The 27485-nt window shown below is 54.1% G+C and overlaps 2 protein-coding genes across 13 annotated transcripts; one reads left to right on the forward strand and one right to left on the reverse strand.

Annotated features, from left to right (window-relative positions):
- The first annotated feature begins 618 nt into the window (after positions 1-618).
- On the forward strand, positions 619-3478 carry METTL7B (methyltransferase like 7B). Its single transcript, XM_027542139.1, has 2 exons — positions 619-1395; positions 2712-3478. The coding sequence occupies exons 1-2, from the start codon at positions 898-900 to the stop codon at positions 2946-2948; spliced, it is 735 nt and encodes a 244-aa protein (XP_027397940.1). The 5' UTR covers positions 619-897; the 3' UTR covers positions 2949-3478.
- Positions 3439-26713, reverse strand: ITGA7 (integrin subunit alpha 7). Of its 12 annotated transcripts, none has more exons than XM_027542129.1 (27): positions 26263-26640; positions 21633-21760; positions 21453-21532; positions 20135-20390; positions 19501-19632; positions 19157-19276; positions 18118-18325; positions 17952-18017; positions 17824-17864; positions 17362-17450; positions 17113-17240; positions 16885-16980; positions 16683-16744; positions 16387-16556; positions 15829-15978; positions 14739-14854; positions 13463-13655; positions 12516-12596; positions 12330-12409; positions 12116-12190; positions 11854-11956; positions 9475-9651; positions 9153-9284; positions 6666-6779; positions 6364-6462; positions 6140-6265; positions 3439-4152 (listed from the first exon to the last, which is right to left on the reverse strand). In XM_027542129.1, exons 1-27 carry the CDS (start codon positions 26466-26468, stop codon positions 3922-3924), a joined length of 3459 nt encoding a protein of 1152 aa, XP_027397930.1. In that variant the 5' UTR covers positions 26469-26640; the 3' UTR covers positions 3439-3921. The 12 variants fall into 12 exon arrangements, with proteins under 12 accessions (XP_027397930.1, XP_027397929.1, XP_027397937.1 ...); XM_027542128.1 differs by adding an exon at positions 5048-5160 and having other exon boundaries at positions 17824-18017; XM_027542136.1 differs by having other exon boundaries at positions 17824-18017; positions 19555-19632; positions 19809-20390; positions 26263-26709.
- Between the last annotated feature and the right edge of the window lie 772 nt (positions 26714-27485).

The raw sequence follows: 27485 nt of genomic DNA on the forward strand, positions 1-27485 counted from the left end.
TGGCCACTGTGCATGGGGACTATACAAGAGAGAAATGACAATCATCTAAAATCTCACAAACAGCCTTTTCCAGGGCCAGTGATGGGGAGGATGAGTTTAAACAAGGTCCCTGGTTGGGGCAGGTGCTCTGTCAAAGTCCATTGCCTCTGCCCTGCTGGTCAAACCCACTGCCCGGTCCAGTGGGGGCGCTTAGGGGAAAGGTCTGGGGACAACTCCTGAGTCAAGCAGGGCTGAACTATTTCAGGAAAGTGTCCTTTACACAGGGCTGCAGTTGGTGGAGCTGGGGCAGCCCCTGGGCCAGTGCCCAGCAGAGAAGTTTTGTGACCCCGACGCGCCCCCCTCCCAAAGTTAAGACACTTTCGTTTCTGTGCTTCTATCTGGGGCAGAGGCCTGTTACAGTTTACAAAGCCCTGGGGGTGTTCCAGGGGCACTCAACCAGAATCCCCAGCTTACATAAACTGAGCAGAACCTGAGGCCAGGACGTGCCTATGAGTCAGCTCTGCCTTGGCGTTTGGCCCCCCGAAGCTGTGATCTGAGATGGAACTCCCTTCCCCCTCCCTGCAGTCCTCTGAGATGACCACACACACCAACCTCTTCAACCCAGCAGAGCGTCCCAGAACTCAGGACACACCAGCACCACCTGTTTCTTCGCCCCCACTTCCCCCACTCTAATATGCCCCTATGTAATAAAATTTGTTAAAGAGCCTGTGGGACTTTGAGATTGCTGCTCTCTGGAGGAATTCAAACATCCACTCAACCCCAGCAGAGAGGAAACTGCCAATTAGGAAATGGAGCAAAGTCCTCTTGCAAGGTGAAAGGAGACACGCACAGGTCAGTGGCAGCTAAGCAGAGACCGGCCAGTCTCCCCAGGGAAGCTCCACTCGGGGCCAGGCTGCCATGGACGCCCTGGTCCGACTCCTGCAGCTGCTGGTGTTTCTCCTGACCCTCCCCCTGCACCTCATGGCTCTACTGGGTTTCTGGGAGCCCCTGTGCAAGACCTATTTCCCCTACCTAATGGCTGTGCTGACGGTCAAGAACAACCGAGTGATGGAGAGCAAGAAACGGGAACTCTTCAGCCAGATAAATGGGCTGGCAGGTACCTCAGGGAAGGTGGCCCTGCTGGAGCTGGGCTGCGGCACCGGTGCCAACTTCCGCTTCTACCCAGCTGGCTGTAAGATTACCTGCCTGGACCCCAATCCTCACTTCGAGAAGTTCCTGACAAAGAGCATGGCCGAGAACAGGCATCTCGAGTATGAACGGTTTGTGGTGGCTTTCGGAGAGGACATGAGACAGCTGGCCGATGGCTCCATGGACGCAGTGGTCAGCACCTTGGTACTGTGCTCAGTGGAGAATCCAAAGAGAGTCCTGCAGGAAGTTCGGAGAGTTCTGAGGCCGGTGAGCAGAAAGGGAAGGATCTGGGCATGGAGCAGCAATGTAGCATCAGCCACCCCAGTGTCCAGGGCACCCAGGATGGTGTATCTCATGTACTAGAGCATGAGTCACCCATCCCCAACTGCTTTTGATCAGGAGATATGATCAGGGCCTGGATGGAGCAGGATAGGAAGCACACAGCAGAGCCACCGAACAAAGTGGGGGAAGATCAGTGAAGGACATCTAGGGACATGGTGTTTAAATTGAGACCTGAGGGATTAAGCAGGGGGTGAAGAGAGTGTGGGGAACAAAAGCGTGTTCTAGGTAAAGATGTTAGGAGACATGGAATCCATAACAGGACTTCCATGGTGGCTCAGATGGTAAAGAATCTACCGGCCTACCAGAAGATCTGAGGTCGATCTCTGGGTCAGGAAGATCCCCTGGAGAAGGGAATGGCTACCCACCCAGGTATTCTTGCCTGGAGAATTCCATAGACAGAGGAGCCTGGCAGGCTTCAGTCCATGAGGCCACAAAAAGTCGGACACGACTGAGCAACTAACACACAGAATCCATAAGATTGGGAGCTGGACTTGGAGAGGAAGGAGTTTAGGATGGTTTCCAGGTTTCTGGCATAAACGACTAGTGGGGGGAGTGAAGGAGGGTAGAGGGAGGTGCCATCTGCAAGAAAGGAGAAACCTGTTCTGGACTTATGAGGTCTGAGGTGCTATGGAGACAGCCAGGCAAGAGACACAGAGGCAGCTGGATGTCTAGATCTATAGGTCAGCAAAAGATGTAGCCTGGAGATTTAGATTTGGAAGTCATCAGCTTGTAGCTGGTAAATTCCAAGCATAGGGGTGAGATCACCAAGGGAGGGTATAGTGAGAAGGAAAGAGCTGGAGAAGCTCTTGCTTAATAAGGAGCCCAAGTACAAGGTGTCCCTGGGATGCTGGCTGAGATGTCCGGAATGCAGGCATCTGGGTCTCTGGGAGGGCTCTGGGGGAGCATCTTTGTATCATCCAGTGAGGTCTGTGCCCCTGGTTCTCCACCTCCCCATCTGTCTGCCCACAGCTAAGCTGTCCTTCTGGTCATCATTTAAAGATCTCTCACCAGGCAACCCCCTGGGTCACCGGAGGCTTTTCACATTGGCTTTGAGTAGACTGGTAGGAGTCAGGGGATGCAGAGAAAGTAAAGAGCAGGATGCTCTCTGCTCCCTAAACTCGCAGACTGGCACCTCCCACTCCACCAGGAGGCTCTGATCGGGCTTGGTCAGCGGGATGGCATGAGGTCAGAGGAAGGTTGCAGAGTGGAGCAGGTAGGTGACGCGCTCTCTTCTCTCACAGGGAGGAGTGTTCTTTTTCTGGGAGCATATGGCGGAGCCGCGTGGAAGCTGGGCCTTCTTGTGGCAGCAAGTTTTAGAGCCCACCTGGAAGCACATTGGGGATGGCTGCCACCTCACCAGAGAGACCTGGAGAGATCTGGAGAATGCCCAGTTCTCTGAACTCCAAGTGGAACAACAGCCCCCTCCCATCAAGTGGTTACCTGTAGGGCCCCACATCATGGGAAAGGCGGTGAAATAAGCCTTCCCCAAATCCTGCCTCCAGTCGGTCAGTCAGACGATCCCACCTACCCAAGTCTCCCTTCTCCTAAGAGGGATCCAGGAAGACAGAAACCATCCCCCGCCACCCCCATCTCTCCTTTCCCCATGTCTGCTGGGGGGACATCTAACTTCAACCCTTCTTCAGTGAAAAAGCTCTATTCCCATCCTTACCACAGGGAGAAGAGAGTTATACTCTGTCATCTCCTCAACTGCAAAGTCATGCACTGGGTCTCCCAATTTTTTCCCACCCACCCCTAGGACACCTCCCCATCCCTTTCCCGTGTTCCCCCTCCCCTGCTTCTAAGACCACACCCAAGTGCCCCCTGGATGTGATCACAAAAGTCACCAAAGTCCCTGCCAGGCCCCTACGCCCCCTCCCACCACCACCTGAGCTGTGGGGATGCAGACAGAACAGGCCTCTCTGGAGACCCTGGGCATGAGGAAGCAAGACTCAGCATAAAAGACAGAGGTTTTGTCCTCAAATATTTTTTAATAAATAGACAAAATCCACTACATTGATGCAGCAAACTAAGGTCAGAGGAGAGGGGAAGCTAGGGAGGGAAGAGCCCCTGAGTCAGCAATGTAACCTCCTCCCCACCCTCTGGGCTTAAGGCACTTTCGGGAGACAGGTCCTTGGGGTCCCATTATACAGACTGAGTGGGAAAGGGAGGGGCTAGGGTCCCTTCTCCCCACTTTTGAATCAGGACACCGCTGCCCTTCTCACCCTCCCCCACGACCCATCCCTGATTTACCCCCTTTCATCTCACAGCATCATAAGGGGAAGTTTGGCAGGGGGGTGGTCCTCATGGGGGACAGAGATCTGTGCCCCAGAGGAAAGAGATCCTGCCAAATCTGGATGGGACACCAGTAACCCATTCTACCCTCGTCATCCCCAGGAGCCATATCTGGGGAAGGGGTGCAAGGGGCCTATGGGCCAGGCCAGGTGGAGAAGGCTAAGCTGTGCCTGGCACTGTGTGCCCATCAGAGCCCAGCTCTGGGTGCCCATCCCCAGCCAAGATAGGGTGGGCATCTGGGCCCTCCCGCCGGGGGCTGCCCCAGTTGTTCCTCAGGATGGTACCCGTCTTCTCCTCCTTGAACTGCTGCCGGTCTTCCCGCGGGATCTTCACCGCATGGTACTGGGGTACGGTGGCTTCGGGGTACCGCGCTCGCTTGAAGAATCCCATCTGGAAGAACAGCAGGCCAGACATGAGGAGCCTGTGGGGCACAGCCCTGGAGCACAGGCCCGGCACAGCCCAGTTGCTGTCCCACCATCCCTGGGACAGAAAGAACCAACAGCAGCCTGTGCCAGAAGCAGCCCACACAGGTGCCAACCATCATGGCTGGGTTCCCCCGGTCCTCATGCACAGCAAGAGAAAGACCAGGAAGGGCCTGAGCTGCAGGACCGAGGACGTCTCCCTTGGCGCCTGAAAGAGGGGTTGAAGGTAGAACTTCAGGACTGCTGTCCCAAAGATTTCAACACCCCTAAGCTTTTTAAGAGATGCAACAGCATCCCTGAGAACACAAACAAGATCTAAGGGAAAATATGGCTTCCTAGACTCCTGCGAATTCCAGAATGATTCTTCTCAAGCCTCATACACACAATGCCTGCCTACTGGGCAGCATCTCCCTTAGGGTGGGCCCTCTCCTCTATGGCCCCTCCCTAAGTCATGAGCATGCTGGCCCTTATATACCAAGATGGAAGTGTGCCCCTTGCACACTCACACTCAAGACTTCCTAGGACTCCAACATGCTGGACTGCATGGCATCTCCTTGCACTTGTGTCTCTGCACTCTCATGCCCAAAAAAGGCATGCAGGGCACCTCCCAGCACTCCCCACATGCTCACACTCCAGGAGCCCACCCAACCCTTTCACATGCCTCAGGCTGGGTTATGCTCACCCTTATAACCTCACCCTAACAGTTACCTCCCACCCCAGTTCCTGGAACTCACACCACCCTCATGCAATCTCCTTTCTTTGCTTTGCATATTCCTGAATGCTGGGAACTCGACTTACACTCACATACGTACTCCCTGACACATACAAATCTGGACACACACATGCTCACACCCAACAATTACCCCACAGTCCCTGGACCCCCAGCTTCCACAGCTGAGGGCTGCACAGCCAGCCGGGCCCGGTGATAGTTGGTGGAAAAAGATGAGCTCTGGCTGCTCCGACGGAAGAAGCCACACTGGGATATAAGGGAGGAGGGGAGCAGAGGAGGTGGAGGATGGGAAGGCTAAGGAAGGATGGTGGCCCCTATCTCTGCTTTGTCCCCCTTCCATGGGAGTGAGAAGGAGAGATCTTGGATCCAGTTTCTCAAGGGCCTCAATCTCCCTGAAGAATGGCAAGGTTCCCAACAGTCTGGATACCCAGAGGCCTGATGATACACATTTGCCAGAGGCTGTGCCTGGTCTGTGACTGGTCCTGGGGAGGGAGGCAGCTCTCCGGAGGGCCCCCAGGGCATTTGTGGTTCCATATGGCTCAGATGTGGCATGTAGTTCGGGGGATGGCCGCTGATAATGGACGTGATTCTCAGTACTAACATATACATGTGTGTGCTCTTATGTGGAGCCCCGGATGCACACATGATTCTGGCTACACTCTGATCAAGAATGGTTCCATGTAAAGCCTGGTATGTGGCGGCTCAGAGTTCAGTCCTGGAGACAGTTCCCTGGAGGCAGTTCTCCACATTGGTTGGCTTTCTTGAGCCTGGCTTTCTTCCCAGCCTTAGCCACCATGCTCTAGTTAAATCAGACCACACTTCCCTGCCTTCATGACTTTCCCCTCCCATGGTCCTTTTGAAAGGCCCAGACCCACATTCCATTCCCCACATCCAGATCCTACTACCCCACCTTCTAAGGCCCTTCCAGGGCCACCTGCTCTCAAGCTTTCCCTCCCCTGAATTCCCACTGTGCTTTCTTGACTCAGTCCGCTACCTCGTCCTGGACAACAAGGCTCCCCTCCCTGGCTAGACTACAAAAGCCCTGAGAACAAGATCTACATCTGACTTATCCCCGAAACATCCAGGGCCTGATAGAGATGTTGGCACACGTGGGTAAGTGCTCAACACAGATTTGCTGAATAAATGGGACAGTGGGTACAAGAACCACACCACAGCCTGACAGGAGAGCCCCGCCACCAGTGGCACCACCCTCCCCAAGCCTCACCTTCCACATGAGCAGCACCAGCAGCGCCAATACCAGCAGCCCGGCTAGTACAGCCAACAGGATGACCCACCAGGGGACTCCTTCTGCTGCCACAGCCGCGGGGTCCAGGTACACCATCACCGGGATCTGGGGAGGGAGGGGCGAAGGGCGCAAGGGCTGGAGCAACTGGAGAGACAAGTTCCCCTGGCCGCACCGCCCCGTGAGCCTTGCGCCAGGCAGCTCACCACCGTGGAAGCATCTCTGAGCAGCAAGTTCTTGATGGAGGATTTCACAGTGATGTTGGCTCGAACAATCACTTCCAGAGACTTCACAGCTGAGTACTCCTAAGAGAGCAGGGAAGGAGAACCTCCTCCTAATGCCTCCACCTCCCCCCAGCTCCTGAAGCTGTAAATGGAATGGCGCCCAACACAGAGAGTGTTTCTGCCTGCCTTGGGTTGAGAGCATGCTGCCTTTGGACCAGAAGGAAGGAGAAGGAAAAGTGGGTCCCAGAGGGGCTATTGGGGAAGAGAAGCTCAGCTGTGCTCACCTCCAGGAAGGTGCTGTTCCAGAGGCGGCCCCAGACGTGCAGCACAGCTGCGCGGTCAAAGCTGTAGAGAGGGCAGCTGAACACCACGCAGTTGGCCGTGCCCCGGGCGCAGTCCTGAGGACCAGAACAGGCAGGGCTCTGAGCTGCTTGGCCCCGCCCCACCAAGCTGCCCAGGGCCCAGCAACCCTCACAGATGTGGTCACCCAGACACAGTCTGCTCAGAGCCTCCCCTCCATCCCTCTAGGAGCCCCCCTTTACCCCAGCTCTTCAGCATCTCTCCTGTTTTCCTTTCCTGACTTTAAACTCTCCTCCTCCAAGAAGTCTTCCCAAACTAACCCTGTGGTCTAGAATAGCAGCCTACCCCAAATCTGGGCTATTTGGCTTTGAAAATGCATGGGGAGCAGGGAGAAGACCTCTTGACAGCAGCAGGCAGGCAGAGTAGCTTCCCCAGTAGATGCATATGTTACCTAATGATGATCTCATTTATTGAGCACCTACTATCTGCAAGGTACTTATCTCATTTAAATTCACAACTGTCCTGCAATGCGCAGATTATTATCATCCCCATTTTTCAAACTAGGAAATTAAAGTTTAAAGAATCCAGTGACCAGTCTCAGGTCACACAGCTAGCAAAGCTGGTGGAGCAGATACTTGAACCCAGGTCCAGAGTGGGCAAAGTTGCACTCCTCCGCAAAGCCCAAACTCACTGAAGGAAGATGTGGCTGCCCCAGGAGCTGCTAAGGGGACAGGGGACTGAGACACTGCTCCTTCCAGGTCTGACCTAAATCCATTTGGTCCAATCTCACCTAATGAACCATCTGCCTAAAAACTAATGTTCTATTCATCACACTTTCCGTACAGAAGAATGGCTCTGAGAGTGTTTGAATTCTCTGCATCATCCCTTATTTTGCCACTGTAGAATAATTCAAGAATCCTTTGTCAATTTGTCTAAAAGTCATTTTAAGTAAAAGAATCCATTTCAAAATGTTTTTAAGATTTTTTTTTGATGTGGACCACTTTTGAAGTCTTCGCTGAATTTGTTACAATATTGTTTCTGCTTTATATTTTGGTTTTTTGGCCAAGAGGCATGTGGGATCTTAGACCAGTGATTGAACCCGCACCTCCTTCATTGGAAGGCAAAGAACCCCTGGACTGCCAGGGAAGTCCCCCATTTCAAAGTATTTATCAAGAAGGGTGGCCTTGGGACTTCCCTGGTGGTCCAGTGGTTAAGACTCCATGCTTCCCATGCAGGGGACGTGAGTTCGATCCCTGGTTGGGAAACTAAGATCTCACATGCCACAGGGCACCAGAAAAAAGATAAAAGGTGGCCTTTCAGTAGAAATCAGGTACCTGGAGAAAGCAAGACTATCCATGTAACAAGGAAACAGCAATTACACGAGCTCATACTACCCCCTGGGGGCTTCTTTGGTGGCTCAGGAAATAAAGAATCCACTTGCAATGCAGGAGACTCGAGTTCGATCACTGGGTCTGGAAGATCCTTTGGAGAAGAGAATGGCAACCCACTCCAGTATTCTTGCCTAGAGAATCCCTTGGACAGAGGAGTCTGGCGGACTATCGTCCATGTGATCGCAAAGAATCGGACATGACTGAACGACTAAGCACAATCATACTATCCTTGTGAAGCTTCCTGCCATGCTTTCAAGGGGGCCAGGGAAGCTAAGGGCCCCCAGGAAGGATGGACTGTGGCAGGGGAACTTTCACCCAGACAGATACCACCAGAGTTGCCCAACTGCTGCCCTCCCCCTGCAAAGGTCTCTTTTGCCTGTTTTTGCCTCTATTGCCCATCCTTCCGTATGTAGGAGTCACCTTTTTGCCACCAAGCCAAGCACCGCCCTGATCTGTCCCCCGCCCCCACCCCCAACTCTCACTGCCAGCGCCATCCTAGAACGGACAGCACAGAGCCTGCGCTAACCTGCTCAGTGAGTCCATTCGGGAACATAACTACGTGAAACAAGTACAAAAAGGGGAGGCCAAACTGCTTGAAAAGAAAAAACTTAATGAATCACATAAATATACTATCAAGTTAATTATTAGAACTTTTAAAAACCTTTTTGACATGGTGTTTTTAACATGGTGAAAACCATGTCAAATTTCCTTATGCAAACTGACTTTTTGTCCTAAAAGAATTCAAAAGAACTACAAAGAGACCTTAGAGGTGGCTAAAACCATCCCACCCCCTCTAAAATGTGACCTTCCATTTAGGCAGGGAGAATCGTCTGCACAGGGAAACAGCTGTAGCTAAGTGCCCTGGTCTCTAGTGAACGGGTGTTGGGGAAGCTGGGGCGGCGGCGGCTGCCCCCTAGGTGAGACGTGTCCAATCAACTTGCCCCAGGTGCCTGACCATCACACCTCGCCACAGGCCACCTCCACCCTGAAGCTCCACGCCCTCCCCTTTGCCCCCACCCTCTGTCATACCACCTCCCCTCGCCCACCATCCTGGCTGTACTGCGTTTGCCCTGTCCTCACCAGGGTGATGTTTTTCTTCTTCTCAGCAGAGGACACTGGCCACCAGGACGTGCTGGGCTCCGGCTGCTCTCGAGGTTCCTGCGACTCCGGAGGCCCCAGCTCCCGCCTCCTCCTGTCCCTGCTGTCCACATCCTGAGGCGGGGGAGGGGGCCCAGTGAGGGTCCCTCCAAACGCAGCAAGGAGAGATGGCACCTCTTCCCCAGCAGCTTCCTCCACAGGCCCCCAGCCCCACGGCAGCCCTTGCAAAGTCTGAACCCCACGCCCCCCACCTCCACACCCCCACTCTGCTTCAGCGGCCCCACCCACCTCGCCTGAGCCTCACCAGCTGGAGGATGTTGGGCCTGGGGGAACAGAGCCCCCTCTGCCCAGGCCCCTGCCCGCCTTCCAGCTCCACCCTCATGGGGTACAGCAACCACTTCCCATTGGCAATCTCATGGGGCCACATGATGTTGAGGAAGGCTGAGCCCAGGGTGTTGAGCGACTGGCCTTGGTTGGAAACCTGTGGGCACAAGAGAGTGTGAAGTAGTAGTGTTAGTCGCTCAGTCATGTCAGACTCTTTGCGACCCCATGGACTGCAGCCTGCCAGGCTCCTCAGTCCAAGGGATTCTCCAGGCAAGAATACTGGAGTGGATTGCTATTTCCTTCTCCAGAGGATCTTCCTGACCCAGGGATCAAACTCAGGTCTCCTGCATTGCAGGCAGATTCTTTACCATCTGAGCTACAGGGAAGTCCCTTGATACTGTAGAAAATGAGATACATTTTATATCATTTTGTAATGACATAGCCTTACAATTTTCACACACCTCTAAGAATATCTAAGACTAAAATCCCACTATAAGCCAATTGGATTACCAAGTGAGGAAGAATATTCTTTGTTTACTGCTACATTGACTTCACTTCTTTGTGATTGTGAAGCCTGAAAGCGATACAGACGTGACTATTCAACCTTTCCCTGAAGGTTGGTAACCTGGGGGCAAGGGCATCCAGAGCATTGTGTAACTTTACTTGATCTCTGATTCCTACTGTGAACTGCAACCCACTGGCAGTTTACTATTTAGCTAGCGGAATCAATTTTACGGGTTGCAATCAGCATTTGAAAAAAAATTAATAGAATAAAATTTAAAAAACACCTGGTTATATCACATGCAGTAAGGAAGGACTGTTCTATAAAACTTTTATTTATGTTAGATATATACATGTTTGGGCTTCCCTGGTGGCTCAGATGGTAAAGAATCCACCTGCAATGCAGGAGACCTGGGTTCAATCCCTGGGTTGGGAAGATCCCCTGGAGGAGGGCAAGGCAACCCACTCCTATATTCTTGCCTGGAGAATCCCCATGGACAGAGGAGCCTGGAGGGCTACAGTCCATGGGGTCACAAAGAGTCGGACGTAACTGAGCAACTGAACACATATACATGTTTACTAGAAAATGATATAAAATGTAGAATACTCTAAAGATGCTTGAAAATAGCTGCATTATAGAACAATATATAGAAAAAATCGTGAATAAATCAATAAGGACACTCTCATATAGTGTGATTCTTTAATAACATGAGTTCATAGATCAGTAGAGACTTGAAATGCTCTTGAAGCGCTTAAATGTGAAGTCTCTTAGAAAACCCTGGATCACAGTTTTTATGTGAAAGTGCAAGTTGCTCAGTCACGTCCGACTCTTTGTGACTCCATGGACTATAGAGTCCATGGAATACTCTAGGCCAGAATCCTGGAGTGGGTAGCCTTTCCCTTCTCCAGGGGATCTTCCCAACCCAGGGATTGAACCCAGGTCTCCCTCATTGCAGGAGGATTCTTTACCAGCTAAGCCACTAAGGAAACCCAGTTTTTATATACTTTCCCCCCAAAATTTCCATACCCACAAACCCAAAATGTTTTATACATGATTTAGTGGATTCATAGACATGGTAAATTCCATCTAGAATTGTTTAGAACTCCTGCTTTAAATATTTTAAGCTCCTAAAATTTCCTTAGAAAGTAGCAGAATCTCTTTGTCCTTACAAGGGAGCAAAACTCTAGATCTAAAGATTCTGAATGTACTTATGTAAGTAAATGCAAATTTTTATTCTAATCTAATATTTTGCAAAATTCAAGACAGGTAAACAGAACAGTTCGAAGGACAGAATGACATAATCCTAATACACAGAACTTTGAATTCTAATGGACAGGCAAGGAGAGAATCGTGGAGGATCCACTGGGAGCTGGTACTTTTTGACATCAACAGAATCAAAGGGTGGGTTCTAAATCCATGAGATGGAGGGGACAAGGCTGCATGGAAGGCTCAGGAAGCATAACTTCCACAAAGACTCAGGATCCTAGATCACGCACCATTCCCTGCCCACCCCAAATCTGGGAAAACCTGGAGATGTCCCTAGGAGGTGTGGGGAGGCCCCAGGCAAGCAGGGGAGGGTTCTGAGAAGAGGCACTAGCCCTCCCCCCACGTCTCCATCCTCCAGCAGATGGCCCTGTGCTCTCACAGTGAGATGAGACATTCAGTCAGGAACGAGCAGTAAATGGTCACCTGAGGCTGCAACACAAATACCTGCCCGCAGCCAAGGCCCAGGAGCTAGGGGAGGCCTCAGGCTCGCTGGACTACCAGGCACCAGACGGGAGAAGAGCCACAGCCCCTGGAACAAGTCTCAGCATCTTTTCTGTGCCAAGAAGGGAGAGACCTCACCGGGACACTCACCGTGACCTCGTACTTGACCTTGCTGCCCACATCCCGCTCAGACCGCATTGCGCTCTCGCCCCGTACCACACCGGAGAAGAAGAGCTGCTGGGGAATGGCCACCCTGGCGAGGAGGGGTCAAAACAGGGGCTGAGGAGGGGTCAAAACAGGGGCTGAGGAAGGCTGGTGTTTGATAGAGGGTCAGGAAGGTCAGGCCAGTGAGGCAGAGCCCAGGCCTGGGTCTGGAAGTGGCAGTGGAGGTGCCCACCCAGGCAGGGCTTACCCCGTGATGGACAGCGGCAGCTCAATGAAGACACGGGCACGGGCCAAGACTGGATGCAGCTCCTGCTCGCTGATGCTGGTGAGTGGTAGGGGCAGGTGTGGGCAGCGAGCCCAGGCACCACCCCAAGGGGTCACAAGCAGACAGCAGAGCCCCTACTAGGTGGACTTCTAGCCAACAGTCCCCGTCGTCACCCACCCTGGACCCCCAGCCTTACGTGGCCAACAGCAGCTCCACCTCCAGCTCTGTGGTTTCAATGGTGATCCCCGAGGTGCTAAGGATGAGGTAGAAGGTGACCTAGACCAAGAGTGGAGCAAGATGAGAGTCTGGAAGGGTGAGGGGCTTGAAGGGGGGCCACGGGTTAGAGAGCCACTTGGACAGGGATAAGGGCAGCTGTGGCAACCTGGGCGCCTCTCTTCATGGGGTTCCCCAGCTCACACTCAACATGGGAGGCATTCTCATCAGACAGGCACAGCGGCTTCTCCTGGAGCGGAGAGAAAAGGAGAAGTCAGCCTGGGTTACCAAAGCCCCCAAGACCGCACTTCTGAGAAAGTAAATCCTTAGGTAGGTTGATAAGGAGTTTGGGGCCCTGGAGGAGGAGAAAGGGATCCGGGCCCTCAAGGAGGAGAAAGAGACAAACTTTTTTTCTAAATTGCTTTGTCTTAGTCACATAAGACTTAAACTCTGAGTTGTTATGACAACAGTCTTTAAGACTAACTTTCATGAAAGTGAAAGTGAAGTCGCTCAGTCGTGTCTGACTCTTTGCGACCCTAAGGACGGTAGCCTACCAGGCTTCTCCATCCATGGGATTTTCCAGGCAAGAGTACCAGAGTGGGTCACCTTTGCCTTCTCCAGGGGATCTTCCCGACCCAGGGATCGAACCAAGGTCTCCCACATTACAGGCAGATGCTTTACCCTCTGAGCCACCAGGGAAGCCCAGAGCTAATGATTACACAACAAAACAATGCATCTTGCTCAAGGGTCTGTTTTTCCTTAAGCTCTGTACCAGTGATTATATAACAACAATATATGTTGTCCGAGGACATTTTTCTCCTTTTTAACAAGAACCTTCTGACTAATCTTATTAATTTAAGATGTATGTTGTGGGAATGGGTCTGGTAAAAGCCTTGATTAGACTAGGGAGGGGGCCAATCTATCCCATGCCCCTTCTGATGTCTATGTCAGAAGCTTTCTCTGTCCTTTCTCACTGTAATAAAACTTTTGCCACACAAAAGCTCTGAGTGATCAAGCCTGATCCCTGGTCCCGAAGCTAAATCTTCTTCAGAAATCACGAATCCGACACAATTGTTCACTGTAAGCTATCACTGCCACCCTGCCCCAGGTCCTCACCACAGGGTCCAGGCCCCGGACTCCGGAGTAGTGCAGAGCAGCAGGGAGGGTGACCAGGAGCTGGGCTTCATGAGCATCATCCCCATCAGCCTGGGGCTGGGCTGGATCCGAGGGTAGATTGGTGACCTTCAGCTCCAGGCCGATGACTGGCTGCCCACTCAGAGCAAACAAGGCTGTCGTCCCATCTGCATCCCTGCAGGATCAGATCCCAGTTGCTCTAAGACCTGAACACCTGCCCAGCCTCTCCCTCCTGCCCCCTCCCCCAATGCATGGGATTCGCCTCCACCCTCTGAACCTCTCCCTCCACCTGGGCCTCCCTAATCTCCACACACTCAAGAAAGAGTCAAGACTGGAGTCAGGGACTTCCCTCGTGGTCCAGTGGCTAAGACTCCAAGCTCCTAATGCAGGGGGCCTGAGTTTAATCCCTGGTCAGAGAACTAGATCCCACTTGCTGCAACTGAGATCCAGCAGAGCCAAATAAATAAAAATTTAGGGGGCTTCCCTGGTGGCTCAGTGGTAAGGAATCCACCCACCAATGCAGGAGACATGGGTTCAATCCCTGATCTGGGAAGATCCCACATGCTGCAAAGCACCTAAGCCAGTGGGCCACAACTATTGAGCCTGTGCTCTAGAGCCCGGAAGCCTCAACTACTGAAGCCTGCATGCCCTAGAGCCCATGATCTGCAACAAGAGAAGCCACCATGATGAGAAACCTGCACACCACAACTAGAGAGCAGCCCCGGGCTCACCCCAACTAGAAACAGTCTGTGTGCAGCAATGACAACCCAGCACAGCCAAAAATAAATAGTAAAATTTAAAGAAAAAAAGCACTGAGTGGTTAGCACTTCAGTATATAAAATAAAAATAAAAATTTAAAAATACATTAAAAAAAAAGAAAGACTGGGAATCAGGGAACCACCCTTCTGGTCCCTGGTCCACCGCTTGCTGACCTTGGGCAGGTAACTAAACCTCTCTAGGCTTCCAAGTGGAACTGATAGTAATTCCTACCTCATGGGTTGTGAAGACTGAACAGTGAAGTGTATGTGAACTATATAATTTCAAAAATATGATGAAGGATTATTCTTCCCTGCCAGGTGAGCTGCTATGGGCCCGTCACCCTCCTCATCCTGCAAACTTCCGAGCTGTCTACAGGCCCTCCCCACCTTCCACCCTCCCCTCTGCAGGTTCAGGCCCCTCCGAGCCCTCCCCAGGGGACTTCCTCTCATACTTTGAACTTTTGCCTTCCCACCCCACCTGCTCCCTCACTCCCCCTCACATGGGCAGAGGCTGAAACTCCGTGTCACTGACGCGGGCGCAGAACCGGGCTTGGACCAGCTGCAGATTGCTCTGGCAGATCTTGTCTTCACCACAGCCTTGCTTCAGGAAGTGGATCTGAGCGGAGATTTGAAGAGGGGGTCCTTCTCAGGGAATGAATGTGTCGCCAAGGCATGTGGCGGGGTAGGGGACCAGAGGAGTAAACAACCTGGACTCAACTTGCAGATCTGCTGCTTGCTAGAAACAGTCTGTGTGCAGCAATGACAACCCAGCACCTTCTGTATATAGGTATTTGCTGCACATCTTCATGGAGGCAGGATGTCTGGACTGGTGCATTGTTATAGGCCTGATTCTTAGAGAATCCTCAATAATCAACCAGATTTTGGTTATTATACAGTCTTCAGAGGTAGATGGAGAGATGTTACAGAACATAAAGCCAAAAATAAATAGTAAAATTTAAAGAAAAAAAGCACCGAGTGGTTAGCACTTCAGTATATAAAATAAAAATAAAAATTTAAAAATACATTTAAAAAAAAGAAAGACTGGGAGTCAGTCAGTGTGATATTGAGCTGGTCTCTTAACCTCTCTGAGCTGTGTCCTCATCAGTAAAATGATGTGAATCACAGTAAAGTGACTACCAGGCCATGGCAGAGGCCAGAAGGCTAGTCCACAGCAAGGACACATTTCCTCAGCCTTTCTTATGTGTAACCAAGTCCCAGACTTAGAACATAAAGAGAAGGGAAGAGCATCACTTTTGGACTGGCCATAAGAACCATGCACGGAGCTCCCCTGTCCTCCTCCAGCAGACCAGGTTAGAGATGACCTAAGGACCTTAGAGGCCACATTTGAACATGGCAGACCCCCAGCTCCATGGACATCTGAAAGACTGCCTGATCCCCCTGACTAGAAACACATGATCATCTAGGCCATTTTACATCTGGGGTCCACCTGTCACAGCATCTTGAGATATGAGGAACAACTAGGGTAACAAGGGAAAGAATTCTGCAGGCTATGAATGAGTGTCACTGGCAAGGGGCCATGATGTCTATTACTCCCATCTTTTCCTGGGCTCAATCAGAGCACATGCTCACCTCTGTCCGCTGGGTGCTGGGCTGGTGGGCATTGAGGATGGGGGCCACTGGGGGCAGCCCCTGACCAGGAGCCTGTCGTCGGAGCCGAGGGGTCTGGAGACCATAGGACAGGGTCACGACGATGGCCCGAAGCTTGTCTTTGACATTCTCCTGGGGAGGGAAAAGACAGAAGTGGATGCAAGAACCATCCCCCAGGCCCCAGTCCCACCCAAAGCCCCAGCCAGACCTAGGACAGATCCTGAAGCCTGGAAAGAGGCTCTGGGAGATGAAGGAGAGAGGTGGAGAACTAAGCTAGAGAAGGGAGAAGAGCCAGGACTCAGGGCTTTGAGGATCACACAAAAAGATGGACTTGCCATCACCACCTCCAGGGAGAAGAGAACTTGACAGGAGACGCAAGAAGGCAGCAGGTAAGGGAGAGGTCAGCCCACAAGGGAACCCTCCCAAAAGTTGAGATTTTACACTGAGGTGTGAGTGTGTTAGGGAAGAAGCTGAGAGGAATCCAGAAAAAGAGATGATGCGATGACAATGACCCTCAGAGGCCAAGGGGTCAGCATCCACCTGAAGCTGGAGCATGGTGTCTCCGCAGACTCGGTCATGCTGGTGTTTCAGCCACACGGTGCCTGAGGACTGGTGCTTGGGGTCATCGGGGCCACGGCTCAGGAAGGTCACACGGGGCACCTGGCCCCGGAGCCTCCGGTCTGTGTCCCCATCTAACATGTAATCCAGGGCTGTGACAGGTGGGAGAGGAGGAGCCAGTGAGCTGGGGTGGGGGCGGCTCCAATGGGCCCTTCTCTGCACCCTGGAGTGACCCACCCTGAAACCCAATGCGGTGGGCGTGGAGGAGCCTTACTCACCCACAGTAGGGCTATAGCTGCTGGGCGATGCAATATAGCTGAAACAGACCCTTAGGTCCATGCTGTGGGAGCAAATGTAAGGTTGATAGGCCAAGGCCTCTCCCCTACCCTGCCCACTCCTGCCCCAGCCCCAAACTGGGCAGACAGGGGAGAACTAGACCCTGGAGGCTCCCCTCCGCCCTCCCATTGGATCCCGTCTCACCAGACCAAGTGGCCATTGGCACAGTTGGGCTGTTCTAGGTCGATGGCTCGTGGAAGAATAGAGACCTCGTGGGAGACATGGAGGACGGGCCTGGCCCTGGAGAACAGGGAGTCCAGAGCACAGGAGACATGAGAACGTCAGGCTGGGAAAGGAGGAAGGCCGAAGATCTCGCTCTGCAGAGAGGCTCTGGCCTCGGGAGGGTGAGGGCAATGGGGATGGAGGACTCACCTGAAGAGCACAGCAGTGTCGTCCAGGGAACCCACCAGCAGGTCCGGGTAGTGGTTCCCATCCACGTCCAGGCCGCCCGACAGGGAGTAGCCAAAGCTCTTTATGCCCACGGCCTCACCTTCCAGCACCTGTGGGACCATTATGTCAGCCCCCGACCCATCATCCCCAGCCTCTGCCTCCTCCACCCTCTGCTGCCAGGCCCCCTGGATCCACCCACACCCATTCCCTCACCCCAACCCCTCCCCTCACCTGAGAAGGCTTGGTGACAACCCCCAGACTGCTCCCATGGTAGATAAAGACCTTCCCGTCCCCATCGAAGGGAGCCCCCACAGCAAGGTCTGCAGGCATGGGAGAAAAGCAATCAGACCTGAGGGTGGGGGTGAGGAGGCGCGAGGTCCAGGCCCCAGCTGTCCTTCAGTCACTCAGCTCCAAACCCTGTTTTCTATTTTATTGAGAGGCTACTAAGTCCTGGACACCTTGCATGTGTCATCGTTAATCTCTCAACTACTCTCGACAGGTATCACTAGCTCAGAAAGGGTGTACTTGCCCAGGGCCACAAAGCTGGTAAATAGTAAAGCTCACACAGGAGCCCAGGTTGCTCCTCTCCCTGAGCCCTCAGGGAACCTTGCCCTTGACCTTAGAGGCCTTTCCCCACCTACCTCCCCACCCCCTCTCTCCTCGTCCCCCAGCCTTTCCCATTCCCAGTCACACCTGGGAAGCCATCTTGATTGAGATCCCCCAGGACTGCCAGGCTGATCCCAAACATGGAGTCAAGGGAGCCGCAGAGCCGGAGAGGGGCAACCCCGGCCCAGTGACCCCCCTCGTTCATGTACACATACACGGCACCCCCCAGTTCTTCTTGACGCTCGAAGAAGTAGGGGGCACCCACTACCAGGTCTGTCCAGCTATGGAGACAGGGAGGCAGGAGAAGGAGTCAAGAGGAGAGGCCAGAGGCCCCTCCCAGCCCCAGCCTCCCCCGGCTGCCCTCGCCTCCCTCACTCTCACCCATCATTGTTGAGATCAGCCACGGCCAGCGAGTAGCCAAAGCCGGAGGTCAGGCGCTCCCCGGACAGCGTCACTTCAGGCACCAGGCGACTGGCACTGTCTTTGCGTAGAATGACCACGGCACCCTTGTGGTTGGCACGGGGGGCCCCTGCCACAAAGCTCAGCTCCTCAGCTCGAACCAGTCCCTTCCCCGAGTCGATGGAGAAACCTGGATAGGGGAGACTCACCGGTGAGTTCTCCCCACCAGACTCCCAGCCAGAGTGGGTCTAAGTTCCCCCACCCCGCCCCACCACACAGGTGAGAGCCTAAAGGTGGAGGTGCCCCCCGGGGTATCTCTATCACAGCTGGACCACTCCTCTGCCCCTCCAGACACCCGGTGGTCCTCCCCATCCAGAGACTGGAGCTGGGCACGAGCCGTGGATGGGGTAGCCTTGGGGACTGGGGAGGAAGGAGGAAGGCAATGGCTGGGAGGCCCAGGCGGCTGGGCAGCAGCAGGAGCTGGGCCAGGGCACCCCCCATATGATTCCCTGAAACTGCTCTCCCCTCGGCATGCCCAGGAGCCCCCCATCCCTCCAATGCACGCCACTCCTGGCAGGGAGAGGAAGTCTCCACATGGACAGGAGGGGAGGAAACAAGGGGGAAATGGGGAAGAGCTGGAGTCAGCAAACATCCCCTAGGCCTGGTTTCCTCCCCTTCGGCAGAACAATGCAGATGAGACAAGAAGAGGAACTTACCAATACAGCTCGACCTTTCTCCGCACATGCCCGCCATCCACCCCTCAGAGCTCCAGCCTCCTTCCTTCCCACTACAGCCTCAGCCCACCTGGATCTTCCTCCATGGAGACCCCTGTTTACAGCCCTCTAGGCTATCACCCCCGGGGCCTCTTCACCTTGGGCCTGGCCACCGGGCTCAGCTCTTCTCTGCAATTTGGTCCCAATGGGTGTTTCTCTGGGTAGGTGCTGGGGGGCAGGGCAGGAGAGGCAGGGAGGCCAGGCCAAGCCCCCAGGGCCCAGGGGTACATGGAGGGGAGCTTACAAACCTAAGTAGCTATTCAGGGCCAAGTCGCCGGCCAGTCCTGGGAGCCGGTCAGCAGGGTCCAAAGTTTTATACACCAGCTGGTCAGGGTCTGAGCTATCAATGTTGGTCACAAAGAGCAACCCTGCGGGGGCGGGGCGGGGAGACACCAGGGCAGGGACATCCAGAGGACGGGCCACAGAGTGCGGAGACAGAGGCAGACAGAACAGCAAGAAGGCAGAAGAGGGAGAGGGAGAAAGAGGACAAGAGAGACAGAGAGACAGAGACAGAAGGATGGGAGTGTGGAGGGGGGGACAAGAGAGAGGAGCAGAGGGTTAGAGTGGCTCCGGGCCAGGGAGGGGTCCCTACCAAAGTAGCTGTTGGCAGGGACCGGGATGAGGCGGGGGTCCTGCTCCTTCTCACCCCCCGCCTCGTAGGGCCCGTCGTCCAGGTGTGCCAGGTCCGCTGAGCCCTGCACACAGAGCTCCACCCTGGCCGTGCCTGCAAGGACAGACCCATTAGTGCCCAGGATGGGGAGTGAAGACCACCCACAGGCCTAGGTGCTCATTAGGCACCCAGGGAAGCCCCTCCTCTCCTCTCCAGCCCCATCTCCACCCTCTTCCCAGTCCAAGCTGCCTGGGGTCTCTCTCTACCCCTGGGCGTGGCATCACACTCACCACGTGTCAGCCCGGCCAGCGGCAGCGTGCGGAGATGGGAATGGGAGTGATGAGGTGTGGGCTGGTGTGTTGGAGCATGCAGGCCCCGGTTGGGCATGTGGGGGCTCATGCCAGCATGTTGCAGAACTCTCGGCCATGCGGAGGACAGGAGATGGATGGCCCCAGTCGTGTGCGTGCCGGCGAGATGCGGTGGGAGGCGTGGCGGGGCCCCGGGGCTCCGTGGCGGTGAACACGCAGGCATGCTTGGCCACATGCTGCCCCCAACCCCCTCTCTGAGGTACTGGGACATTTTGGTTCCCTTCTCCCCTCTCCGGGGAGTGACTCACCCTTCCAGTTATAGGTTCCTGGGGCCCCAAAGAGGAGATAGTGGCTGTCAGGGGAGAAGGCAGCCGCCGTGCCCTGCTGGCAGAAGCCGAACTGTTCGTGGCCCTGGGGGCGTCCCTCACAGAACTTCCACTCCCCACCATCCAGCTCATCTCGGATGGCCAGGTCCTGGCTGAGAACAAAGCAGCGGCCGATCACATCCCTCGTCTCCAGGATCTGGTCTACACGCTGCCGCGCCTCGTATCGGTGTGCACAGGTCTGTGGGAGGAAAGCAGATTTGGTCACTCCACCGTGAGGGCCAGGACCCTGCTTGAGCCACGCTGCCCATGTGCAGGAATTTGGCAGATGCTGCTTCGAGTGCATATACACATGCATGCATGCACGTGCACACACACACACACACACCTCTGCCAGCATCACTTGGGCGCCACCTCCCAGCCTAGCATTAGGCAGGTATATAGAATACATTACCCCCATCCCTGTCTTCTCTGCACCCACTTCTCTGCCCTGGCAGCAAGAAGTCCTTGCTCCACATTCTCCCCTGGCGCCCACAGCATGACTCGGTCACAGAACTCATGCCTCCTTGATCCCGCCAGATGGGACTGTCCACAGCATGCCCAGCTTGGTCCTGTTCCTGAACCTGAGAGCCACCGCCTCGTCTGAAAACAATTCCCTCCCTCTCCACTCTCCAAAGTATTGCTTATTCTGGAAATCCAGACTCAAATCACCCCCACCTGCAGTAGTCTTCACTCTCCGCCCCTCCCTTGAAATGGTATAGACTGGGGACCATGTCACTCACCTAGCCTTAACCATATTCTGCCCCAAAGGGACCTGTATTATCGTGTTTGTGCATGTCAGTGATGAGAATCTCTGTAACTATGCAGGAGGCTCTCTGAGGCATGGACCAGGCTTTTCCCTGTGTTTACATGTCTTCTCTCAGTTTAATGCCCGATACTTAAAAGGTTCTCAGTAAGTTTAACACATGGATGGGTGGATGAACTGTTAGATATTTTTAAATTTATAAGGACGGAACCATGCCTCACACCTGTTTACATCTCTCAGAAGTTCTTGGAAGCAGACAATCATATCATACTGCCAACCTGAGTTCTGTTAGCACATCTGTATGTATGCACACACCATACATACACACAAATACACCCTCAACACTCTTGCAAAGCATCACAAGAAGTGGTACCCATCACCATGATATTACTGTTACAGAGTCAAACTGTTTTTCCCTCTTTTTAAAAACAAAATTTCATGTCTTTTTCTATAAAAATGGTAAATATCAAAAGTCAAAAAAAAAGATATGGTACTCACAACAATCTTGCCCCCAGGCCCCTGGCTCCGAACACTGACTCCCAACCACTGGTTCTCCTTACTCTCCTTCTGCACATCAGCTGGTGGCAGGACACTGGGAATTAGGGGAGGAAAGAGGACGCCAAGTCCTCCCCTCCCCTCCTCACATGTCCCCCCATCCCAGCCCCACAGAGCCCTCACCTCCCTGGTCGATGTCCACTCTGTAGCAGTCAGTCTCTTCCAGGCTCAGGGGGCAAGCGAAGAGACCTCCAGTGCGATTTGCCTGCTGCCCTGGCAGGGCCAGAGCCTGAGGAGCGCCCACCAGCAGCCTGCATGATGGAGGAGGGGCAGGAACTAGTGGCCAGCGCCCTCCACCTCCCAGAGCCACCCAGGCCCAGCCCCGCGGTACCAGGCAAAGTGTTGAAGGACCAAGGCAAAGGGCCAAAAGTCAGCTTTCCCACGTCCGGTTATGGGCAAATTCATACACTTGGCCACGCAATCATCACATTACGTATGCGCATACTATCTGGGTGAGGGACCGCATAATAGTAGATACACACACACACATTGGCAACCCGAGCAGCCTGGCCCATGCTGCGGATTTGAAAGAACCGCCTGTTCCCAGCACCTGTTCCTGACCAAGCCTTCCTACCCCCCCACCCCCACTCCCTGGCCCCATCTCCGAGCTCCGCCCTCCTCCCCAACCCCAGTTCAGTTGAAACCTTCCCAGAAATGCCAAGAATGCTGGGAGCAAAAGTAACAGCACCATGAGGTGGCCCGGAGATCAGCTTCCGGGGCCAAGAGAGAGACTAGATGTGGGTCCCACTCCCTCACTCCCTATAGGGGATCCATCAAAACCCACCACTCAGCAACCCTGCCAGCCCAAGATTCTGTCAGTCACTTGAACTGGCATAGAGGTGGAGGCCAGTTTCTCATTCTGTCTCCAGTCCCAGCCCCGTTCGCCCCCTACATCCTGAATCCCCTTTCATCCTTCCTGCGGCTCCCCATGTCCACGATTTTCCCCATTCCTCCCCACCCTGCCCCTGCCCAGCCTTCTCTCCTACCTCCCCCTCAGACTCTTTCCCAGCTACAACGTTCTTGGCAGGACAATTTTCCATGATCACAGCCAAGGCTTCTTCCCCAGGGAGGACTGTGCTGGGAATGGAGGCTGCCTGGGTCCCCTGGGGGGCAGACCCTCAGGCCAGGAGTGAAGGAGAGGACGAGGCAAGGTGATGGGCACCCGGCTGGCTACAAGGATCCTCTCTTCACAGAAGGAGACTCAAAAGTGTCAGCAAGACGAACCTTGAGGCCTCTCTCCCCAACTTATTTTCTCCATTTCCCCGACTGGGGCATGGGGCGATATGGCAGACAGGCATCTGTGGGGCGCTGTGCCAGTTCTGATGGGCACAGAGCCACTCTCCCTTCCCACAACTCCTCCTCGTCTCCAAGCAGCTGTCATCCTGCGTCAGAGCCAATGTCACGAGAGGAGGATGGGGAGTAGAAGGGGAGACGGCATACACCGGGCGTATGTTAACAACTATTTATTGAGACTCTATCATCTGAAAGAGGAGGGCATGGCAACCCACTCCAGTATTCTTGCCTGGAGAATCCCATGTACAGAGGAGCCTAATGGGCTACAGTCCATGGGGTCGCAAGAGTCAGACACGAACAAAGTGACTTAGCACAGCACACACATTATCTGCCAAGCCCTGTGTCAGGCACTGGTGAGACAAGGAAGTAATATTTATTCATCACCTACTATGACTCAGGTCCTAGGCTAGATGCCAGGGATGTGAGGAACTAAGATTTATGACTCTACTAGGTGCCAGGTACCAGGCTAGGCATGTTACCTGCATTATCTCATTTAATCTTCATGACAGTCCTATGTAAGGGTTCTTTGCTGTCTTTCAGATGAGGAAACTCACTCAGAGACATTGGTAGCACAAAGGAATTCAAACCCACATCTGCTTAATTCCAATATCCCTACCTTTTCCACCTGATGACTATGACTGACCACCTTCAGAAAAGGAAGAGGGAGATGGGGAGAGGAAGATACTCCGAGCAGAAAAAGAAACTAGGTGGCCTGGCTAACCTCCAGACAAGTCCGTGGTGCCCCCACCTGTAAACACAGAGATGGTGAGCCTTTGGAGGACCCAGGCGGCTTCATTCATCTGCATTTGCCCCATAGGAGGCGTCAAGATGTGTTTGCTGGACCCACATGTCATGCAGATGCACAGAGACACACAGTGTCTCAGTTGGTCAGCGCAGAACTAAGTACCAAGAGAGGCTAACAGTCCATGTTCAATGCTCACATCTCGCCTGGAGGTCACAAGTAGGGAGTTGAAAGAGGGGGAGGGGTCCATACGGAGGAAAGAAGCTGAGTGCATAGCTATGCCCAGCCCCTCTCTTGATGGAGAACAGACCAGACCATCCTGCCTGGAACAAAATTTCCCACACACAGCCTCTACATTCCCTCCACCTCTGTCCCAGCCACACACTCTTTCTTGGCTTCATCCCACGATCCCCAGCCACCCCAGACCTCTGAACAAACAGTAGCCACAGTTGCAGCCACTGTAGAGAGAAAGGCAGCTAGGAGCAAGGGACTATCTGGGAGGCTGGCTAAGTGGAAGTGAAGGAGTAGCCCACTACCTCTGCACCTCTTAATTTCCCACTCACTCCAGGCTCTGACCCAAGTCCAGCCCTCTCTGACTCTCTCAATCTGGGTGGCCCTCTGGGGAGGGTGCTTGGCCTGGAAGGTTGGCTCAGCCCTGGGGGTGCTCCGGCCAAGCCTTTGGATCCAGGCTCACTGTAAGGCACTAAAGCTATGCTCCAGCTCTGTGGATCACCATATAAGAAAAAAGGTACCAACACTTTCATACCACCCACACTGGGCCTTGTGCTATGTTCAGAATTTTACATATGTTAACAAACCTCTCAATATCCACAATTACTCTATCTGGTGGCTTCCCAGATGGCATTGGTGATAAAGAATCCGTCTGCCAACGCAGGAGGTGCAAGAGACATGGGTTCGATGCCTGAGTCGGGAAGATCCCCTGGAGGAGGAAATGGCAACCCACTCCAGTATCCTTGCTTGGGAAATCTCATGGACAGAGAAGCTAGTGAGCTACAGTCCATGGGGCCGCAAAGAGTCGGACATAACTGAGCGACTGAGCAGACACACACACAGTCTGTTTGGTAGTACCGTTGATGGTATTACAGTTGATGGAAACAGATGAGGCTGAAACCTCAGAAGGTTGAACTTCAAAGTCTCATCCCTGGGCCACACGGAAAGACATCCAAACTGGTGAGGTTTTTTTGATCAGAGAGTGGTGGGGATAACAACCTGCAACCCCAAAGCCAGGGACTTAGCCAGGGTATCCCACCCTTCACGTGCCACCAGACAGCAAAGCACCCCCTGCTGGAGCAAGAGCAGGGTGAGGGGGAGAGCAGGCCCTTCTGGGAATGCCCCCAGCTTGGCTCTGGGAGACAGAATCAGGGGCCACCTTCAGAGACAAGGGGGAAATGACAAGAGACCAAGCCATTAAAAATAACCTAGAATTTGTCTGGAAATAGCTCAGAGACTTCAGCATGTCCTAAAAAGGCCTCCAGTCCTGGAACTCTGGCAGATGGGGAGAGGGGGGAGGAAGAGAGACAGAAATGAGGGAGGAAGAGGATAGTAGACTGAAGAAGAGATGAAGTCAACAGCTTTCCATTGCTCCCAAAGTGTAGGGGATCTCTGACCCTGCTCCCTGATGACAGAGATAATGGAAAAAGAAGATCAGAGCTAGCCTCTAGTCCCCGAGCCAGGGAAGAGAAATGAGCTCTTGTCCCTTCCCTCTGCCCCTAGGCCAATAGCAGAGGGGAGGAGATGGTCCCAGTGGACAGCACTGATCCCAGTAATGGACACTGACTGTGGCTTAGGCACTAGCCAAGGAGAGAAAAGTCCCCTGGCAGGAAGGGGTGGGACGCTTTCTCTTTCCTGCCTGTCTTTTTAAAATCGCACACAGAGATGGGGCCAATAGTACAGGAATCGTGACAGTCACAGTCCCCACACACGAGTCTGTCTTTCTCCCACGGGTCCTGAACTGATTAGAAAATAACCAGAATTGTCCTCTGCCCCTCACCCCTCCCTGTCTCCCCCTACTGATGAGATTCTTGGAGCTGGAAATTTCCTGAGGAGGAGGAAGGGGAACAGCCTGGCCAGCATCCCCTCTAGATCTCTCACTGCTGCTGCTGCTACAATTCTGGGGGGCTCTGATTTCTGCCACCCTCTATCTCCAAACTCCCTAGTGCAGAGTGCCAAACCCTCCCAGGTTCCCTCCCAGCCTCCCTGTAGTCTTGAGCCACAGAAGCTCAGGTCTCTCCTGGCCTCCCAGAGCCCTGCTGTTCTCATAACCCCCCATGGCAATGCCCTCGCAGGAAGTTATTTCTGGAATCTATCCTCTATCCCTCCCATGGTACCCTCAGTCTCTCTGTCCTCTCCTTCTTCACCTGTCCTAAGCAGAGGCAAATTGCTCCCTCTCTGAGGGAGTTCAGCCTCCTAAAGAAGGAGGGGAGCCACAGGCCCTGGGACTGGAACAATGAGCAAGTTGGGGTGAAAAGCGAAAGGGATAGCTCCCAGCCAAGACAAGACTCTTGCTCTCCAACTCATCCCCAAAGCGAGATCGCCTGGGTCTCAGATTCAAGGCAAACAAGGCTTCAGGCTGGGGCGTGGGATATCTGGGGGCAGCCTGAGTCTTGATAAGGTTGGAAGATTGAGAGATGGGGCGGAACAGCGGGATGGGCATCTGTGGCTCGGGCGCTGGGATTCTGGGCGGGTGCGGTGACTCACCAGCTCTGGGGTCGGGGCTGCAACTGCCGGTGCAGAGCCACCGAAAAGCCAAAGAGGCTCCCCGGCTCGCCCTCCTTGCGGAGGGCGCCCATCACGTCCAGATTGAAGGCGGCAGCCCCTGGGAAGAGCAGTCCGGCGAGCAGGGAGCCAAAAAGGTAACAAATCCCAGGGGTCCCCCAAGGATCGCGGCCCGGAGTTCCCGCCATGGGGCAACCCCCTGCTCGCGCTCCCGGCGAAGGCAAGGAAATACGCTGGCGCCCCGAATCTCAGATCTCCCGAGGAGGATCTCTGGTCTCCGAGTCTCGCTGGTCCTTCAGGGGGTCCTCCCAGTCTTCCACCTCGCTGCCCCTTTACCTCTCTCCCGCCGCCCCAGCACCGGCCAGGACGACTGCAGCGGCCGCAGCCCCTAGTCCCCCAGCGGCTCCCGCCTCCGCTCCCACGGGCGCCGCCCCGGCCCCGCCCTCGCCCCGCCCCCCGGCCCGCGGCAGGTGGAGGCCGCCGGGAGTCGCGGAGGGATGCCCAGGAGGGCGGCTCCGGGTAGGAGCAGGCCTTGCTCCCCACGTACCCCCAGCCCCACCCCAGCGCCGGCGCCGCCCCCGCCAGTGCTCTCCCCTTTCCCCCTAACTCCTGCCCTAACCAGCGAGTGATGGAGGCGGCGCCTGGTAATGGGGTAGGAGAATTACAGATAGAAAGGGGTCGAAAAGAGAAGGGGCGAGGTGGGTGAGCCAGGAATGAGAAGTGGATGAGGCTAAAAGACAGTCTGGAAAGAGAGAGACAGAGAAAGAGATGCAGATGAGTCCGGTGTGGTGCCTTAATGCTCCCTTCTTTACCCAAGGACACAGAACACCTCTCCTGCTCTCTGAATCAAACCAATTCCCACCACATCCCATCCCATCCCATCCCATCCCATCCCTCCGAGCCCAGCAGTTGCAAAGGCTCTGCTAGACACATACACCGTCAGCGTTCGGGGAAATAAGGGAAAGACAGGCAAGAAGAAAGAAAAACTCAGCAGGCCTGGGGGAGGGGAGCAAAGGAGGCGGGTAGAAAGAAAATAGAGCTGGAGAAAGAAGGGTAAGAGTTTGATCAACAAGGAAAGAATGGAAAAAACAGAGGGGAAATAGGGTGGCAGCAGAAGAGGAAAGTGAGCTGGGGAAGGATCGACTGTCAGAGAAGGCCAAGGTGAGAGAGATTGCACCCAAGAGGCAAAGGGGTGGGAACGATGT

Source organism: Bos indicus x Bos taurus, chromosome 5 (assembly GCF_003369695.1).
Source record: "Bos indicus x Bos taurus breed Angus x Brahman F1 hybrid chromosome 5, Bos_hybrid_MaternalHap_v2.0, whole genome shotgun sequence".
Taxonomy (NCBI): domain Eukaryota; kingdom Metazoa; phylum Chordata; class Mammalia; order Artiodactyla; family Bovidae; genus Bos; species Bos indicus x Bos taurus.

Excerpts from the sequence above, each read along its gene's own strand:
- METTL7B (XM_027542139.1), top strand. The coding sequence starts at position 898 with ATGGACGCCCTGGTCCGACTCCTGCAGCTGCTGGTGTTTCTCCTGACC. Across the intron at positions 1,396-2,711 it reads TTCGGAGAGTTCTGAGGCCG|GGAGGAGTGTTCTTTTTCTG; the intron begins GTGAGCAGAAAG and ends CTTCTCTCACAG.
- ITGA7 (XM_027542126.1), bottom strand. The coding sequence starts at position 26,468 with ATGGCGGGAACTCCGGGCCGCGATCCTTGGGGGACCCCTGGGATTTGT. Across the intron at positions 18,018-18,117 it reads GCTGATCTCAACAATGATGG|CTGGACAGACCTGGTAGTGG; the intron begins GTGAGAGTGAGG and ends CTGTCTCCATAG. Across the intron at positions 6,463-6,665 it reads GGAACAGCACCTTCCTGGAG|GAGTACTCAGCTGTGAAGTC; the intron begins GTGAGCACAGCT and ends CTGCTCTCTTAG.